Below are 17,317 nucleotides of genomic sequence, written 5' to 3' on the forward strand. Positions count from 1 at the left end.
GGCGCGGCTCCTCGGCCCGGCCAGCCCACCATGCACGCCCACCGCCTGCCCTTCCTCCTCCTGCACGCCTGGTGGGCCCTGCTGCAGGCGAGCGCCGCGACGGTGGCCCCCGTGCCCCCACGTACGCGGGGGCAGCCCTCGTCGCCGTCCCCTCTCGCGTATATGCTGAGCCTCTACCGCGACCCGCTGCCCCGGACAGACATCATCCGCAGCCTGCAGGCGCAAGGTAGGCAGCCCTGCCCCGCCCCTCCGAGCACCCCGGGGCGCCTCGGGCCGCGTCCTGCCTCCGGACTCCGGAGGGGCGCTGGAGCCGGCCGGGGGCTGCGGCTGCGCGCTGGGCACGTCGCGGTCGAGGGCGGACCGACGCGCTCGGAGGGCGCGTCCAGGGTCCGGGTCTGGGGGGGTCTCGACGCCTGCATTGGCTCTGGGCGTAGGGTTGGTGGATGGCGGGGATTCTGCCGTCGGGGGTGTGTCCCGGACAGGGACCTCTGCGTTCCAGGTTCTGGTTTAGGGTGGGTAGGTCGCGGTACTGTAGGGTGGGAGCCCGATTGTGCTACTTATCCGTGAGATCTTGTTAAATTACATAATCTCCGGCGCCTCAGTTTCCGCGTCTGTAGACCAGGGGACCAGTAGCTCCCTTGTAAGTCTGTGGCGAGGGTTAGGTGACAAAACACATAAAACGTTTAGCACAAAAACCAGGCATAGTAACAATAAGTGGTCGTTATTATTGCTACAATTATTTTGTCTTGCTGAGTTTTTTTTTCTTTTTGCGAGTGAGAGTGAATGGGTGCCCGGGTCTGAGGTTGGGAGTGTCTCAGGCTGAGAGCTAGCTTCGAAACCCGGTATCAAGCGTGTCATTTCAGGGATTAGAGTTCGGAGATCCGGGATTAGAGATGGGGCGCCCCGAAGTCAAGAATTGAGGCAGGCTTGGGTTCTCGAGCCCGGGCTGGGTCTGCGTCGGTGTCCCGGATGACTCCGAGTTCAGGGCCTAGATTTGGAGGGGGGGGACCATAGTGACCTAGCAGTATCGCCCCCAGGACCGGGCGGCGCGTTCTGGGTACCGGGCGCGGCGGACAGGTGGGTGTTGAGCAGAGGGAGCCCTTCCCGTGGGGTCTCCTTCCCGGGAGTCCCCTTTCCCCCGTGCAATCCACATCCTGGCGCCTGGTGTGTGTGTAGGGGGACAGACCCCTGCAGCTCTGCGCCTCCCTCCGCCTGCCGGGGGCCAGACGGCCTCCCCGGGGCTGGGGCGCAATCCACATCTGATAATCTGATCCGGCTGGCCACCCGCCGGCCCCGTGTGGTCTGGGGGTTGGGGCTCCTAGCTCCCTGGCCTGCCGCATCTGGGGTCAGACGGCCTGACCCTCTCCGGAAGGGTCATCTGAGGACCAGCCAGACTAAGGACACCCGGGGGGCGGGGCAATTTGAAAATTACTGGAGTGCTAGGCCTCTCTGCCAGGAAGCGGGAGCAGGGCGGGAGCGAGGCTGGGCAAAGGGGGGATGCACTTTTCCCGTTCAGCCCCTCCTCCCGGAGAATTCCCAAAGGTTTGTGGTGATTCCATCGTCTGGGAGTCTGGAAAACTGAGTGCTGGGCCCTCAAACCCTGCTTCCCATTTCCTGTGTGTCCCTGGCACATCTGTTGATTCCTCTAGTTTTCTCTTTTGTTAAGTGACTGGCTTTCTTTCTGCTTCATCTGTGTGGTAAAATGTACAGAACAAAATTTACCATTTTAACCATTTTTAAGTGTGCAGTGGCATTAAGTACATTCACATTGTTGTGAATTGGCTTGTTTTTTACAAACAGCAAGAAAAGCCTGCCTAGAGGGAGACTGATGGGAAAGGGCTGTCCCAAGCCCGCTCCTTTCCCTCTTGGGTTTCTTTGTAAGCTGCGCCAAGAGAGCAGGCAGTGGGTGTTGGAGTCTAGCCACATTGGGTTTGTGTCTTCCGCTGTCACTGTTTAACCTCCTTCACCTTGGACCTTCGGTTTCCTCATCTGCAACGTGGTGCTAACGGTAGGCAGGGTTTAAGGAGACAGTGCTTGTAAAACTGTTGGCAGGGGAAGCAGTTAGTGGAAGTTACCCTTATAATTTATAATACTGCAGAGTGGGAACTCGGTGTCACACCCACACCCTCCTTTTCTGCAGAGCCCCTAACCCTAACTCAGCCTCAGCACTCTGTTTGAGGGGAAGGAAACCCAAGGGCAGGAGCCCAGCCCCTTCCTTCTTTAGGATTGGAGATGGGTCAAGATATCCCGGGGGCCTGTGTGGCCAAGTCTGCATTCAGTGCATGGGTGGGTTTCAGGGTGTCCATGGACCCCTTCTTCATACCCCCCCAAAATCACATTTATTGTATAAGTGGGAGATGCAGTTTTTTCTGGGGAGAGCATTCTTAGCTTTCCTCAGGCCTCAGTGACCCCCCAAAAGATGAGACACCCTATTCTAAGATGAACCAGAGCCAGATCTAGGAGAACCTATCAGCACTGTGTCCCAGGGAGCCCTTGGCTGGGGCTGGGGTTGTGGAGTCCCCTCCATACACACTGCCCATCCCCGTGACAGATGGCTTCGTCCCCTGTCCAGGTCCCTCACTGCCAGGGCACCTTCATCTCTAACTTTGGGCCTGGGCAGTAAGCAGGAGGGGTTGATGACGGACAGCGCTGATTGCTCTTTGGCGGTTGTGCTGGGCCAAGTTGACACACATTATCTCAGTAAATCACAACACCCTGTGAGGTGGAGACTGTCACCATCTCCCTCTTACAAAGAGGGAAACTGAGGCCCAGAGAAGGCCTCAGAGAGTAACCTGCCCAATGTTAAACAGCACGTGGCAGAATTTGGACCATCCCGGGAGCCACCAGGGCCCCTGCTCTTAACCACGGAGCTGGAATGCCTCCCTCTGAAAGGCCATTTGTGGATACTTGTGATAATATGTTTTTATCTCCTGGTGCAGGTGGCCAGGAGTTGCTACATGTCCCACCTAATCCCCGGGGGTGCTGCAATGGGCAGTGGACCATGTTAGCCTCCTCCCCACACCTCTGGGGAGAGTCGCTAGTCAGGGGCCGGTTATTGTCCCCTGCAGGTGCTAATGAGGAGGGAAGTGGAAATTAAGTGAAAAAGAACAGCTAGAGAAGGGCTGGGAGAAGCTGCCAGGAGGCTGATCTGGGAATTGCCCCCTTCCAATGCAGGCTGGGTTTCCCAGAGAAATTCACTTACTCTCTGCCCAAAGATGCCCTATGAGACAATAAAGCAATAAACTGTTACGTGGTCTGCCCAGAGTGGACCTAAATCAGAGAGCATTACTACCTCTGGGATCCATTCATGAAAGGATTACTGTTTTTATGTCTAAGGAATAACCCCTGACTTTTATTTAGCAATCAACCTTCAAACCTCTTTATTTCCCTGGTTCCTCGTGATAATACAGAGGTGGGTAGCGCATTACTATTCCCATTGCAAAGTAAAGGAAACTAGGCTTGAAAAAAGTTAAAGACCACTTTTAGGTGACCTGAAAATCCACAAATACGTGCTATTCCCAGACATCAGACCAAATTAGTCCAGGACTAAAATAAATGGAATGTGCTCCTGTACTCCTCTTCTCCAGTTTGGGTTTAGTTGTCTTGTGGGTGGAATGAGCTGGCTGTGTGTGTGAATGACCTGGGGCAGGAGGGGTGGGCGCCCTGCAGGGAGGTGGGGGAGACCTCTGGGTGGATGAGTGTCAGGTCAGTGCAAAGTCAAGCTTAGAATGCCTTTAGAAGCCTATTTGTAAGGTTGCCAACAACTCCTGAAGTTCTGCCTCCATCTTTAGGAACTGGCGGGGGAGAGGGTGGCCAGTCTTTGGCTTCTGTTGCCTGTTCCCGCCGAGAGCCCCGAGCCTTTCCATGAGTGAGTGCGCACAACTTCGTTGTGCCTGTGAACAGGCCTTTCCAAAGAGAAAACAGAGCCTGGGAAGGCGACTGGCTCCAGGGTCACAGGGTGAATTTAGGTCAGAAAGCTCAGGGCTTGGCCTCAGACTGTGAGTATTAGGGGAGAGAGGACGGGGGAGACAAACTCATCCACTTTTTACCAGTTGTTGTCTGGCTGCGGAGCCTCTTGAGGGGAGCAGCGGAACAGTGGGTTGGGGTTTGGGCTTTGCAGTTGGGCAAATCCAGGTTTATCTTTGGCTCTGTCTGCCACCCTCCAATGACACCTTTGGGCAGTGATTTAACCTCTCTGAGCCTCAATTTTCCTCATCTTTAAAATGGACTCAATAACAGTCCCAGCTCTTAGGGCTGGGTGAGGATTAAGAGAGATGATTTACATAAGGTCAAAGCTCAAACAGGAGCTTTGGTTGTTACCCCGACTGCAGATGCAGGAGGCCCCCACTCACCCTGCTTCCTTCCTGGTTTTTCCCACCCAGATGTGGAGGTGGATGGGCAGAACTGGACCTTTGCTTTTGACTTCTCCTTCCTGAGCCAAGAAGAGGATCTAGTGTCAGCTGAGCTCCGGCTGCAGCTGTCCAGCCCTGTGGACCTTCCCCCTGACGTCCCGCTCTCCATTGAGATTTTCCACCAGCCGAAGCTGGACGCGGATCAGGACCCAGTCGACTGCCTGGAACGTCTTCGGATGGACCTGTTCACTGTCACTCAGTCCCAGGTTACCTTTTCCTCGGGCAGCATGGTCCTGGAGGTGACCAGGCCCCTCTCCAAGTGGCTGAAGCACCCTGGGGAGCTGGAGGAGCAGATGTCCAGTTTGGCTGGAGAGTGTTGGCGGCGGCCTCCCACACCACCTGTCACCAACGCGCTCCTCATGCTTTACTCCAACCTCTCCCCAGAGCAGAGGCGGCTGGGCGGCTCCACCTTGCTGTGGGAAGCTGAGAGCTCCTGGCGGGCCCAGGAGGGTCAGCTCTCCCGGGAGAGGAGCAGGAGGCACCGTCGACATCACTTGCCAGACAGAAGCCAACTGTGTCGGAAGGTCAAGTTCCAGGTGGACTTCAACGTGATTGGATGGGGCTCCTGGATCATCTACCCCAAGCAGTACAATGCCTATCGCTGCGAGGGCGAGTGTCCGAACCCCGTGGGGGAGGAATTCCATCCCACCAACCACGCATACATCCAGGTGCGAGGCCAAGGCATGGGGGAGGGGAGGCAGTAAGCTGTGGCGGAGAAGTGGCTGTACTGCCAGATCAGGGCGACAGGTCTCCAGCTTTGCTTCTAAGTTACTGTGTTCATTCATGCACTTATTGAAGCACCCACAACGTGCCAGGTCCTGTGCTGGGTCCTAAGGATGTGGAGATGACCAATGACAGCACCCTCAGAGAGCCAACGTGGAGTGCCATGCCCCATTGGGTAGCCTTGAACACATTCCTTTCCTGGGACTTCTTCCTTGTCTTTCATAAAATTAGGAGTGGAGGGTGTAGACCAGACGGTCTCAGCTCCTCCCCAGCCCTGACATTCTAGGAAAGGAAGTTCAGAATCTGGAGTTTGGGGATAAACAGGCCTGGATTTGATTCCTACTTATTAGCTGTGTAATATTGATCAAGTTACTTACTCTCTCTGAGCCTCAGTTTTTTCCCACCTGTAAAATGGGGATAGCAATGCCGTATTTCATAGGGATGTTGCAGGTTAAATGAGATGATATGCATACCGCATGTATAGCAGTTGGCAGATAACAGGCGTGTTTGATGTTGTATTATCTTTCCTAGAAGTCTGTGATTAACTGATGAAATGGGGGCCACGTTTATAGGGCCGTGGTTGAGATAGTATTGTTCCAGCCACTGTACTTTCGCTGCCTAAAACAGGAGTTGGACATCCATTTTGCAGGAGTACTAAGGCCAGAGGCTACCACCACGTGCCACTATCAACCTAAGGTCTAGAAGGTGGTGGAGAGGAATGGAAGGAGAATGAGATGGAGAAAGCAGAGAATAGAACCTAATGTGGTGGCCCTGCCCTGCTCTCAAAGGTCATGTGGGACCAAAGTGTTTTTACTTTACCCCATGAAGCCTAGACTGAGAATGTCTTGGACCTGTAGTACATCCTCCATGCCAAGCCTCAGGGGGGTTTCAGAGGCTCTGGGGAGCATGTGGGCTGAGCTCATGCAAGGGAGGCACTGGTGGGGGCCAGTGCCCGGGAGGACCTGTCCTGGGCAGAGCCCCTCCTGAGCCTCTCCCAGGCCCCTCTGCTCCACTAGCCTATCTGCAGCATGATCAGAGGGAGACACAGACCCAGAGAGTCCCAGGCGCCAACTCTGACGCTCTGATTTACGAAGACGTCGCTGGCCCCTGGGACAGGGCGCAGTTCCAGAATGCCCAGGGGTTGTTACCTTTTCCCCCACTGACTCTGTTTGCCCTTCTCTGGGCAGCAAAGCAAATCCCACAAGAATTTCCGCATGACTGTCTTCTGCTTCATATTTCTGGAACTAAACCAGGAGTTTCTTGGAATATCTTTTAAATTGGTATTCACTCTAGACCAGAACAATAGGAGAATATCTAAGTTAGCTACCGCTCTACCCAGATACAGCTTTTAGAAATCTGTTTAAGGACTGTTTAAAAAAAGAGAAAGTTATTTTAGGTGTGAAGAGTTGATGACGTATTGGCATACTGATTCCTTTAAGAAAACAATCTCTTCTATTTTTGTACCCAGAAACTGATTTTAACTCCACCGTTTTTCACCCTTACCCAGAAATGACGCTGTTCTGACCTGACCATTGGCATGTGACTTGACCCCTATTTTCCCTTTCACAGAGCCTGCTGAAACGGTACCAGCCCCACCGGGTCCCTTCCACCTGCTGTGCCCCAGTGAAGACCAAGCCATTGAGCATGCTGTACGTGGACAACGGCAGAGTCCTTCTAGACCACCACAGAGACATGATCGTGGAAGAATGTGGGTGCCTCTGAGGAGATCCTGGAGGGGTGCTGGTGTGCCTGTGCCCTGGAGGTTGGGAAGCTCCTGGAAGACACGCGAACCATCTGATCCAATGAGGAGAAACAAAGAAGGAACGTTGCTCTGTCCACAGACCTGAGGAGAAAGGGCTGCCCATCCTGTTCATGAAGGCTTCCAGGCTGCTGTCAGGAGAGGGAGGAGGAAGCCTGTGACCCGGGCTTGCTGGGTCTTCTCTTTACCAAACAGACAGTGGCAGTAAAAGCACTAGTGCGAGGGTTCTTTACCTTTTTTTTAACCTGTGAACCTCTGGAAATTATATGCAAAAAGTTGGGGCATATGTACATTTATTTTTGAGGTGGGACAAGGTTGTTTATAACTTTTATGTATTCTCAAAAGTGGTCTTTGATACGCACCCCTCCAAAAGATTAAGTATTACTGTACTGTGTTAAATTAAGAACAGTCAGTGGGTTCTTGTTACCTCAGGCTGGGTCGGGGAGCCCCCACATCTTTCTGGCTGGCCAGTAGCAATCTGTTGGCCTTGTCCAGAGGCTCCCTGGAGTAGATGTCTGCTAATGAGTTGCACAAACAATAAAGCCTTTGTACGGTCCTTCTAGGCCAGCTGGTGCCTTTGAAGGGCGAGGCAGGAACTCGTCCAAGAGAACTGGCCACGTTGGACTACAGAAGCTGGAACCCTCGGACATCCCTGAGCCGGTCTGCTTTGGCAGACACAATCCGAGTCTATTAAAGCTGGTGACAGTTCACCTCCATCTCTCAATGTGTGCTATTAATGGGGTCCCTGAGTTTCCTATCCAGTGGGGTGAAGGCCTTGCCCTGGGTGGCAGGAGACTTGGGTAATGGTTGCAGCTCAGCCAGAGAAGCGGTGTGACCTCAAGTGAGTAATTCACTGCTCAGCCTTGTCCCATGAAATGAAAGCAATGGATCCTAAGGCATTCCTGTTAAATGTCCGTTGGCAGGCTCAGAAGAGCCATGAGCTTTAAGCCATGGACTGTCCTCTGGGCCGTAGCCCCATCTCCCTCTGAAGCTTGTAAAGCCTGCTAAGCCCAGGCCCTGCCGCATCCCCTTTATCTAACCTTTTATCAGCTCCTTAGTTGCTTAGGGTTCTAAGACTGGCTTATTGCAGGTTCCACGAAGCAGGACAGCAAAGGGAACACAAGCCTTCTTGTAGGAAGCTCTACCACCAAAAACACCTGAGAACAAGTCTTTGCCTTCTGGATGAAAAGACCCCCAAGGCAGCGATTCTGCTTTTCTCTTATCAGCCGACCTTGTTGAGCATTGCCAAAACAGAGGCTTTTTGTTGTTTTGGCAGGGTGAGGGGGACATTTTATTGGGAATGTGAGTCCACAGTAAATCTGCCCCTGCTTTTCCAAGAAAGCCGTCAACTTGCACTCCAGCCTTAGGAGAATGACTCCAATCGTATGGGAACCCTTGCTGTGTTTACAAGTGACTCACGTGCAGTCTTGGTTGAGTCAAGGTAGTAATCCCGGCCCAGGCAGGAGTTGGCTAGGCTGGAGCCGGGCCTGGGCTTAAGAAACCTCAATGCCCTGATTCAGCAACAAAGTTGATCCAGCCGCTCACTTCCTAGAGTGGAAACAGAACTGCCCTAACCACAATGCAGAATCACAATAGGATTCTGCATCTGACTCGACTCAGAATTCTAACAGTAGTGCTGGGGGGCCTTGTAACATCAGCTTTTGTCCCATCCTCTTTCCTAAATGAGACCCCAGAGAGGCCGTGTGGCCCAGCCACACAGCCAGGAGTGGCAGGGCCACGAGCTGAGCTCCGATCTCTGGAGCCCCAGAGGCAGTGTCCTTAAGAGCTTCTAGAGGGTTGTGCTCCCCTAGCTTTGGCCAAGGCCTTAGCCCTTGGGACCAGACATTTGAATCCCGGTTCCACTACCAAACTGAAGTCCTTGGGAGTGAAAATCCCCTCCCAGGGCTTGAGAGCATCTTCTTCGGTGAGTAGGTGCCCAACAGCTCTTCTGTGGCTGGGGCCAGGAAAGCGAAAGGTCAAGCTGTTTGTGGCTACAGCTCGTGGGAGTGTTTACAGTTTGCAGCTCTACTGACTCAGAGAACAAACCTCACTGACAACAAGGCATTGCCTCACATCAAGCAGAAGACACAGGAAACTACATTTTGCTGACCCCTTGCTAAAATCGCAGTGTTTGGTGCGTTAGCAGCAGGGGCATTCTGCCTGGCCAGAGGTATCTGGGGCCAAGCCCAGCAACACAGCTCCACGCTCTGGACCCTGTGCTGGGAAGGCTTTGTAAGTCAGAGGAAATACTGCCTCTGAGACTGAGTCCTGCCCTAACGTGGGGGCCAGGAACGGGCTTTCACAGAATAGTCAGAGGTATTCTAACTTGCTCTCAAGGCAGAGGTCAACTTCTACTGTTCCTACAGCAGAGCTAAGTCAGGAGCTGAGTGGGAAAAACGGATGCATTCCTCTCCTTGGCTGGGGAAGGGGACAGGCCTGGCAGTAGGTGGGAGTGGAGAAAACGCAAGACATGGGAGAGGAGCAGCAACATGGAGCACACGAGCAGTAGGCAGCGACTGTGACTCACATGGTACCACAGTCAGGGGTTTATCTCGGTCTTGCAAAGTCTCCCCTTTTATTAGCAGGAAAACCCTTATCCCCGTATCCTAAATTGCCTTTGAAGTTAATATCCTACTTGCCTTTGGGGCAGAGTAAAGGATGAATTCAAGTGCTTTGAAAATTACCTGGCCCCCGTCTTTCCTTCAAGAGATTCTTTAACCCTCCTAGAGGTCCCACAACCAGGCGGTGGCTGCAGTAGGCAAGCCAGCTCCACTCCCAAACCTGCAGTCCGGGGTAAAGGACACCCAGCCGACCAGCTCTGGTCGTCACCCCAACTGAGCTGGGCCCGAGTCCTTTGCTGAACTCAATGTACCAGGCCCTGGGCTAAGTGCTTTCCATGATCTTACCTGAGCCTCACAACCACCGAGGAAAGACTTCTCATCTTAAGCCCGTTTTAGAGAAGGAAATCAAGGCTTAGAGAGATGAATCCTGCTGGAGGGAATGCAGCAAGAACTCAAGCCTGTCTTACTCCAAAGCCTGTGCCCTCAACATCTACACTGTCCTGACGGGAAGACATCTCAAGTCCAGTTTTCTTCTGTGGACCTCTGTTTACATCTAAAACATGCAAGGACAGAATTCTTGTTCTCAATACTAATAAATGAGCCTCACAGGATTAGCAAGAGCAAGGAATGTGGCGCTCATGCAGCACAGCCTAGTTTAAGACATCAAATATGATGGGTCTCTCACACGTGCTCCTGAGGGGTAGAGGCAGCCCTCTTCAGGAAAAGCTGTTGTTTGGGCTTCTTCCAGGCTGGTACCTAGAGAAGCGCCTTCTTAGGCGCCTCCAGCCCCAGCATGTACACGTTCACCTCCAAGCTCCTGAGGGAAGGGACACATCACCTCCTCACATATACAGGCCAGATGGACCAAGTCAGTGCTCCAAAAGTGGTGAGAAGAACTGACATATAAAGTGGCCAACTGCCTTTGCCCATCTCCCTCAGCAGCCAAGAATCCCAAAATGTGAAATCAACAGGATTTCACCTGAAATTTAAAAAAATCAAATAAAACACCAAGTTGATACTCAAGATCTTTATTGATTTAACTGTAACAGCAACCATTGGTGAGAATTTATTTTTTTCCCTAATTTCCAAACGCCAGCTGGTTTGGAAAGACAGTTACAAAAAAAAAAAAAAAACCCAAAACCGATCACGGAATCACACAGGACTGCGTCAGGACTGCACGGTGCCCTCTGCTATCCAGCCACGACAGTGAAATGGACGGGAGGGTGAGGGGACACCACATCGAGGGAGTCGAAGGGAAGACTAAGGAAAGCACTGGCAGGCTCCACTTTTCCATTCCGAACGGATGGAACTGCACCACTGGTGGCACTGACAGGGAAGGGCATTATTTTTATATATAAAATATTTTAAAGATGCTTAAAATGGACACCTGAATTACATGAGTGTCCTCTGGGCTCTCCAAGACACCTTCTTTAAGGTTCACCCCTAGGTAGCAGAGGTCTCCTCACCCAGGTGGGAAGAGAGGGGCTCCACGTTCAGGTGAAGGAAAGGCACTGGCTCACAGTACTCAGTGATGTGGACAGACACCAGGGGCAGACGGCTCACCCTTCTCTCTCGTGTCCTCCCCCACTCTCCTGGTTTCAAGTAAAAATTAACCTAGGCCTGGGCTTGAGGTTTTTTTTTTAATATTAAGATGGAAAAGAAGGGGGTACATTGGGGCAAGAATAGATATTCTGTGCTAGATTCATGGAATTCTCTAAGTTTGAAGTGTCCAGGAATTTTGGTTTTAAGCACCAGCAAGAGCTCCCTTTGGAAATTTCAATATGGCCAAATGATTATCAAGCATTGCAGCATCTCTCTGCCAGCCTCCCACTCTTAGAAAGGTGGCAGAGTGAGAGTTTAAGTACCCCAGGAAACATGTTTCTTCTTGGTAATCTTTTCCATTGGGCATCCATTCAGTATGGTCTGTCAGGGCTGCAGGCAGAGGTTAAGCAAAGAGTAACCACAGACCATCTGGAGAGGGACTTGAAAGACTTCTAAATCTAAGCTTTGCCAAAAAGTATCAACTTCCAGGACCAGCCCAGAGAAGGAAATTTCAATTCTAGAGGATGGCAAAGACATGAATGATTGTTTGAAAAAAACAAGTATGTATCAATCATCCTTAGAGTCCTCAGTAAGAAATTTCTGTGAGCTAGACTCAAGGAAACTCCAATACTAACCTGGAAAACCGTTACTAGAACAGGAAATGCTCCTGGGGTATACGCATTCTAAATTGTGACCCAATTGCCTCAAGATCTGATTTCATCTTTTATTAAAAGCTGAGAGGTAAAGAACCTGGGGGCAGGGGATATGTGTGGTAACTATGCCCCCTTCAAAGTCTAGACAGAAATTGCCCCCCTAAAGAAATAATGGTTCTTTAAAACAAATACTACCACCCTCCCAGACATCATGGGTGGGTAAGTGATTGGGTTCCGCAGATTAATAAATAGCTGCCCATATACATGTAGTCCAGAAACATTCCAAGAATGAAAAGTTCTGACCCAGACAGAGAAAGGCAGTGGGCCTCCTCTCTAAAGGGGAATGCAAAGGGCCAAGGGCCCTGGCTTCAAGCAGCCAAGATGCTTTGATCCCTCATCGAGTATCCAAGATGGGGAGAATGGAAAAAGACTGTTTCTGGGATATTGCTGCCAACACAACGAGCCCCTTACACCAGCTGCCTTGATTCAAAGCAGGCACTCAACATGTACTGGCTGAACGAGGGCCCCTGGGGGTGAAACCCACACGTCCAGCAGGCTGCATGCTAATGGTAATGTTTGAACTGGGAAGGTAAGGTCTGTGAGTCCAAAGGCTGGTAACCCAAACAGCAAAAAATAAAAGACCATCTGTTTTGACTCCACCCCAAAATCACAAGGAAAAACAAAATTCCTTTGAAGGTGCTTTAAAGACAAGTTCCTTACTTCCGGAAGAAGTACCTTTTCTTATAGCTGCCTCAGCAGCAATGCTTTTTATTCAAGTATACTCTAAAGCAAGCAGAGCTACAGATAAGAAAACGCTGGGAAGAGGCAGAGTGTAGACGCAAACAAGAATTTGCATCTTTAAGATGTCTGAAATCTCTAAAAACTTGGTTGGACACAGGTGCCAGAAACACACAGCAGACATTCACTAAGAATGTGTTGAACTGACAAGCCTCATCTAAGTTTCTCTCGAGGGTGAAACGGGACTGGTTCTCTTAACCCATTTCCATCAGGAAACCGAGGACAAGGACGAGGTGGGCATGCAGTTAACCTGCACGCTGGACTTAAAGGAACAATCAAGCACCGATAGACATTTCTAATCCCCAGATGTTCCCTACTTGACTGAGAAGTGGCTTCTTGGGTGAGAGACCCAACCCAAGTCTGTTTCAGCTGGTGTGGTTGGAGAGACCAGGTGCCAAGCATCAACTCTGGTGGTGACCTAGCTTCTGGATGCTATTTCACCCCAAATGAACTATTAGCTTTTCTTCAGCCCAGTAACCAAACATCTAATTCACATTTGCTCCCTCTGCTTGACGACCCTGTCTCCAATTAAGTCAGCTTTAGTGGCTCAGCTAGAAGGATCCAATTCCCTTCGCCAATTCCTGGCTAAGGGAGATAACAAGTAAGTGGTATTGCGTCTTAAGCACCATGCCTAGGACTTGCAAAGAAGCATCCTTGGGCTGCTGGTAGTCAGGCAAATGTATAGACACTATATTCTGCTGGGAACTGCCATTTCTCATCACCCCTCTCAACACCAGCAGGTGGCTTTGGGGAAAGAGAGAAAGCCTGTCTTCTATCCCAGTTGGTAGATGCATGTCTTAGAGAATCTTTCTCAGCCTATCATCTAGTTTAAACCTTCCCCCACCGTTGACCTGGTTTCATCCCCTTTTGGGTTGAGATGGTTTTAAGACATATCCACAAATTCTTTGATACTGCTCCATTCAGTAGGAGAGATCTAATTCCCCTCCCCTCGAGTGTTGCTTCTAAGAAACAGAACAAGGAAGAAGTGACGGTGTGTGCTTTCGCAGACTGTCATAAAAGGCACTGCAGATTCCTCCTTGCCCTCTGTCTCCGAGATCACCCACTCCGGGAAGCCAGCTGCCCTGGTGTGAGGACGCTCATGCTGCTCTACAGAGAGACTCAGGGGAAGGAACTTGGAGGCCAACAGACACAAAGAGGGCTCAGAAGTGGATTCTCCAGCTCCAGATGACTGTAGACCTGCTGACATCCTGACTGCAACTGCCTCAGACCCTGGGCCAGAACCATCATGCTAAGCTGCTTCCCAACTCCTAACCCACAGAACCTGACAGGTAATGTCTGCTCTTTTAAGATTTTAAGTTTGGGGGTAATTTGTTACACGGCAATAGATAACTAATACAGTGGAAGGACAAAACTCTTGGCTTGGAAGCCCGATACATAGAAGCCAGCTTCTCTACAGTGTGCTCTTGAGAATGCTATAGCTATTTCAACAGAATCTGAGGAAGTGACGAACTCAATGAACCACACTATGAAGGAGGCAGAACCACGACAATGCACGTCTCCTGATGGAATTTGGAAGAAGGTCCTTTCTCATTAAGATGGATTGTCCCCAGAAGTACAGAAACACGGTTTCCTCATAAAAAAGAAAAGCAGAAATGATCATTATGATTTTAAGAACCATCTCACTCAAACGGTGCCCTAAGGGTGTTCCCTCCCCCAAGAAAAAGCCAGGATAGATGACTGATTTAGGCTTCACCTGTGAATTTCCTTCCAAACATCCAGAAGTAAACCACCTGCTGGATTCTGGCTGCCCTGAAAACAATTCTACGAGGCATGGCACAAAGGTGTCATCTGCTGGATGTTCATCTGTCGCCTTGTGAAATTCTTTAAAATGCAGGCCAGGCGATGAAAGTATCTCTGGCAGCAGCAGCCTCCAGGAGAGAACTGCCCCAAGCAGTCAGGAGGTCCTGGTGAGAAGGCTGAGGGGTTGGGAGGCTGCTCTGCTACACAGCTGACACTCCCAAGAAATACTAGAAACATGGCCTCTGATTAGGGGGCCACACGCAGCGATTCCCCAAGATGGCAAGGGGAAGACGGCACCTTGATACTACTCCAGCTGGCATGTTTTAAATCCACTCCCCATTGTTCAGTGAGGAAGCCAAGTTTTCACGTGCAACAGTAAAGATCAAGAAGGGGATGCTCTTCTGCTCACCGACAGACTGACTGGCTGTAGCTGGAGTCAGACTCCACAGAAGGCAAGGCCAGGGTATGAAGAATGAAAAGCTCCATTCCCAAAGAACCAAGCTCCCAGGGGACAAATAGGTCCCCAGCAAACTTCTCGTGCAAATTATGGTGCAACTTAAGTTTTTCCAAGAGTATGTAAAGCAAAGTTTAGAGTTTAATTAAAATCAGAACAGGGATACATTAAACAAACAAACAAAAAATACTTATCTGATCATCAAATTTTGAGACTGAAAGCATCCCCAAAGCATTGGAGATCCAGCTTATTCCTGAGAGACATCAACCATCACAAAAGGTTTCACTCTTTGAACTATTCACATTTTGTAGCAGAAAACAGAACAAAGTTCCTTAGACCTCCTTCCTCTCTTCTGTCTAAAATGTATTTGCAAACAAGGTCTTTTCACAGTTCAAAAGAAAAATAAACAGCTTTCTTTCTTAGCCAATTGGCCTATTACTCTCACCCCAGGATCTGATCTCTTGATAAGAGGGTTCAGGGCACCAAATCCAATCAGAAATTCCCAGGACACCAGTGGCTACTTTACTTGTCTTTCTAGGAGAGGATGGAGGCATTAGTCTTTCCATGAGGGGAGTCACTCTCCCTGGATTATTGTGGCAGTCAACAGTCAGGAGAGTGGGGTGGGGAGAAGGGGGGATGAGGAAGCAAAGAGTGGGGAAGAAGCACGAGGCTTTCATGAACAACCCATGGCAAGGCAGAATGGTCCAGTTTACAAACCACCTTCTACGACTCCAAACATGCACACCCAAAACTAGAGGGAGAAAGAAAGAGCTCGTAAGGGACTGTGGAGACGAAGGTTGGTGACGTGGAACAGCAGACTCGCCTACGGACATTTCTCACCTTCCTGACACTGGAAGATGTGTAATTAAAAAGTTGCTGTCCAAAATTGTACTGAAAACATATCTAAAAATAGGTCTGTAGTCATCTTAAAAATAAAAGGTCACTCCTCAGCTAAGAGGAGTGACAGATATTATCAGATACCAACACTTGAGGTACCTTTGATGTACATTTGAAAAAATGGCCTGGCAGAGAAGAAGGAAGGAGAGAGAGAGGGAAAGAGGGAAGGAGGGAGGAAGGGAAAGAAAGAGAAATTCAGGGTATGATGAGAAAGGCAAGAAAATCGGGAGGAACACATTTTTTAAGCCCCTGCTTATCTATGTCAGCAGCCAAACAGGTCCACAAAGGAAATAAGTTTAGTTCTTCTCTAGAGCATTCTGAAAGTCAACTTTAAATTCAAAATACTAAGAAACTGCAATCAGAGACAATATCACAATGCTCATTGGATTGAAAAACAGTGACTACTGAGACTGGGGACTCATAAATGGTTCAGTGCTCTGCCAAGGTCATTCTAGGTATCATCCACGGAATACTATGATGTAGAGAGTGTAAAGATTTTTGCACAAATGTGCTAAGTAAAGGAATGGGAAGAGGAACTATAATACCAAAGACAGAAGACATTGCTCCCAGAGAAAGGAGGGGAAGCAGACCTCAACACAGTGCCACAGGGTAATGCTACTAGAGTTGCACAAGCGGTGCTCTGTCCCCAAGGACAAACACCTCAAGGTAAAAGGGAAAGCAGCTCTCTTCTTGTTTATCATTTCCCTGATGGTTCTGACAACCCCAAACCCAGACTCTTGCAGCACTGAAACGTGGCCAGGAGATAGGAAGGAGAGACAGAGGGTAAGAACATGAATAATGGCGAACCCACCAAACCTCTGTATCACCTCCCCAGACTTCCCAGCCAGGCAATTGTTGGTAGGGTGAGATTTGAAGTGGGATAAAAAAATTTTGTGGGGGCAGGAGGGAAGCCAGAGCTTAACAGTTTTCCTCTGTGGGCTGCTTAGTTCTACAGAAATATGCCAAGGGCCTTCGATCTAATCTGTCTCACTGGGATGGGGCTCAGGAAACAGGGAGAGGAAATGGTGGAATGAAGCTCATCTTCGCATCATTTGGCACCCGGAGGAAGAGGAGGAGGTGGAGACGCAGTGGGGACTGCTGGGACTGCCTCTCTGTCTTTTCATCGTTGATCCTAATGGCCAAATCAGGTACACACAGGTATCAGGGTTGCTGCTTTTCTTCTGATCCTCACAGGACAGTCAGATGTCCATCTCAAACTGAGCATCATCCCCTGGTTAGAATGAAGAAAAATTAGCACAAAAAGGAAAAGCAAAACAGCTTTAACTGTCATTCCCTCTGCACGAGAGTCAGAAACTAATTCAAACTGTCCCATTCTCTGCTGCTTTAACAATTACTCTGCTTTGGCTGGTCTTTTTAATCTGGGGGGGGATAAAAAAGAATGACAGTCAAATGACCCATGGGGAGGAGCATTTGGGGAAAAGGACATAAGTGACAACTTTCCCAGGGTCCTCTATCCACAGGTTGACCAAACAGGAGCTCCAGGAGCTCCTTGCCATCTCTCATGTCAGCACACTCTGCTAGAGGCTTTGAACTTTGGCCCTGCTCTGAATCGACACTTTGTCTAAGAATTCATTTGGAATTTGAGGAGGCAGAAGGCTGGCTCATGTACAGGGTCATGGTGTGCAGCCCGAGGTGTACTTCAGGAGCTGGCCGTTTCTACCTCCCTCTTCTGCTTCCAGAGAGAGAGAGGACTCATTACTGAAAGTGTGTGTGTGTGTGTAGGGGGCGTTTATTGA

General features: G+C 50.1%; 2 protein-coding genes across 2 annotated transcripts in view; one reads left to right on the plus strand and one right to left on the minus strand.

The window, feature by feature from the left end:
* On the plus strand, positions 1 to 15,708 carry NODAL (nodal growth differentiation factor). Its single transcript, XM_004427023.2, has 3 exons — positions 1 to 226; positions 4,383 to 5,080; positions 6,705 to 15,708. Exons 1-3 carry the CDS (start codon positions 31 to 33, stop codon positions 6,855 to 6,857), a joined length of 1,047 nt encoding a protein of 348 aa, XP_004427080.1. The 5' UTR covers positions 1 to 30; the 3' UTR covers positions 6,858 to 15,708.
* Positions 14,785 to 17,317, minus strand: part of EIF4EBP2 (eukaryotic translation initiation factor 4E binding protein 2) — a 22,229-nt gene continuing 19,696 nt past the window's right edge. The window contains exon 3 of the mRNA XM_004427024.3: positions 14,785 to 16,791. Within this exon, the coding sequence (XP_004427081.1) occupies positions 16,760 to 16,791 (32 nt within the window). The 3' untranslated portion in view covers positions 14,785 to 16,759. The remainder of the gene's footprint in view (positions 16,792 to 17,317) is intronic.

The sequence above is a fragment of the Ceratotherium simum genome, chromosome 6 (assembly GCF_057802395.1).
Source record: "Ceratotherium simum simum isolate JZ-2026a chromosome 6, ASM5780239v1, whole genome shotgun sequence".
NCBI classification, from domain to species: Eukaryota; Metazoa; Chordata; class Mammalia; order Perissodactyla; family Rhinocerotidae; genus Ceratotherium; species Ceratotherium simum.

What these genes read in the sequence shown, in the direction of transcription:
- NODAL (XM_004427023.2), top strand. Translation starts at nt 31, where the DNA reads ATGCACGCCCACCGCCTGCCCTTCCTCCTCCTGCACGCCTGGTGGGCC. An exon ending in CCGCAGCCTGCAGGCGCAAG is followed by an intron (nt 227 to 4,382) that starts GTAGGCAGCCCT and finishes TTTCCCACCCAG; the next exon opens with ATGTGGAGGTGGATGGGCAG. An exon ending in CCAACCACGCATACATCCAG is followed by an intron (nt 5,081 to 6,704) that starts GTGCGAGGCCAA and finishes TCCCTTTCACAG; the next exon opens with AGCCTGCTGAAACGGTACCA.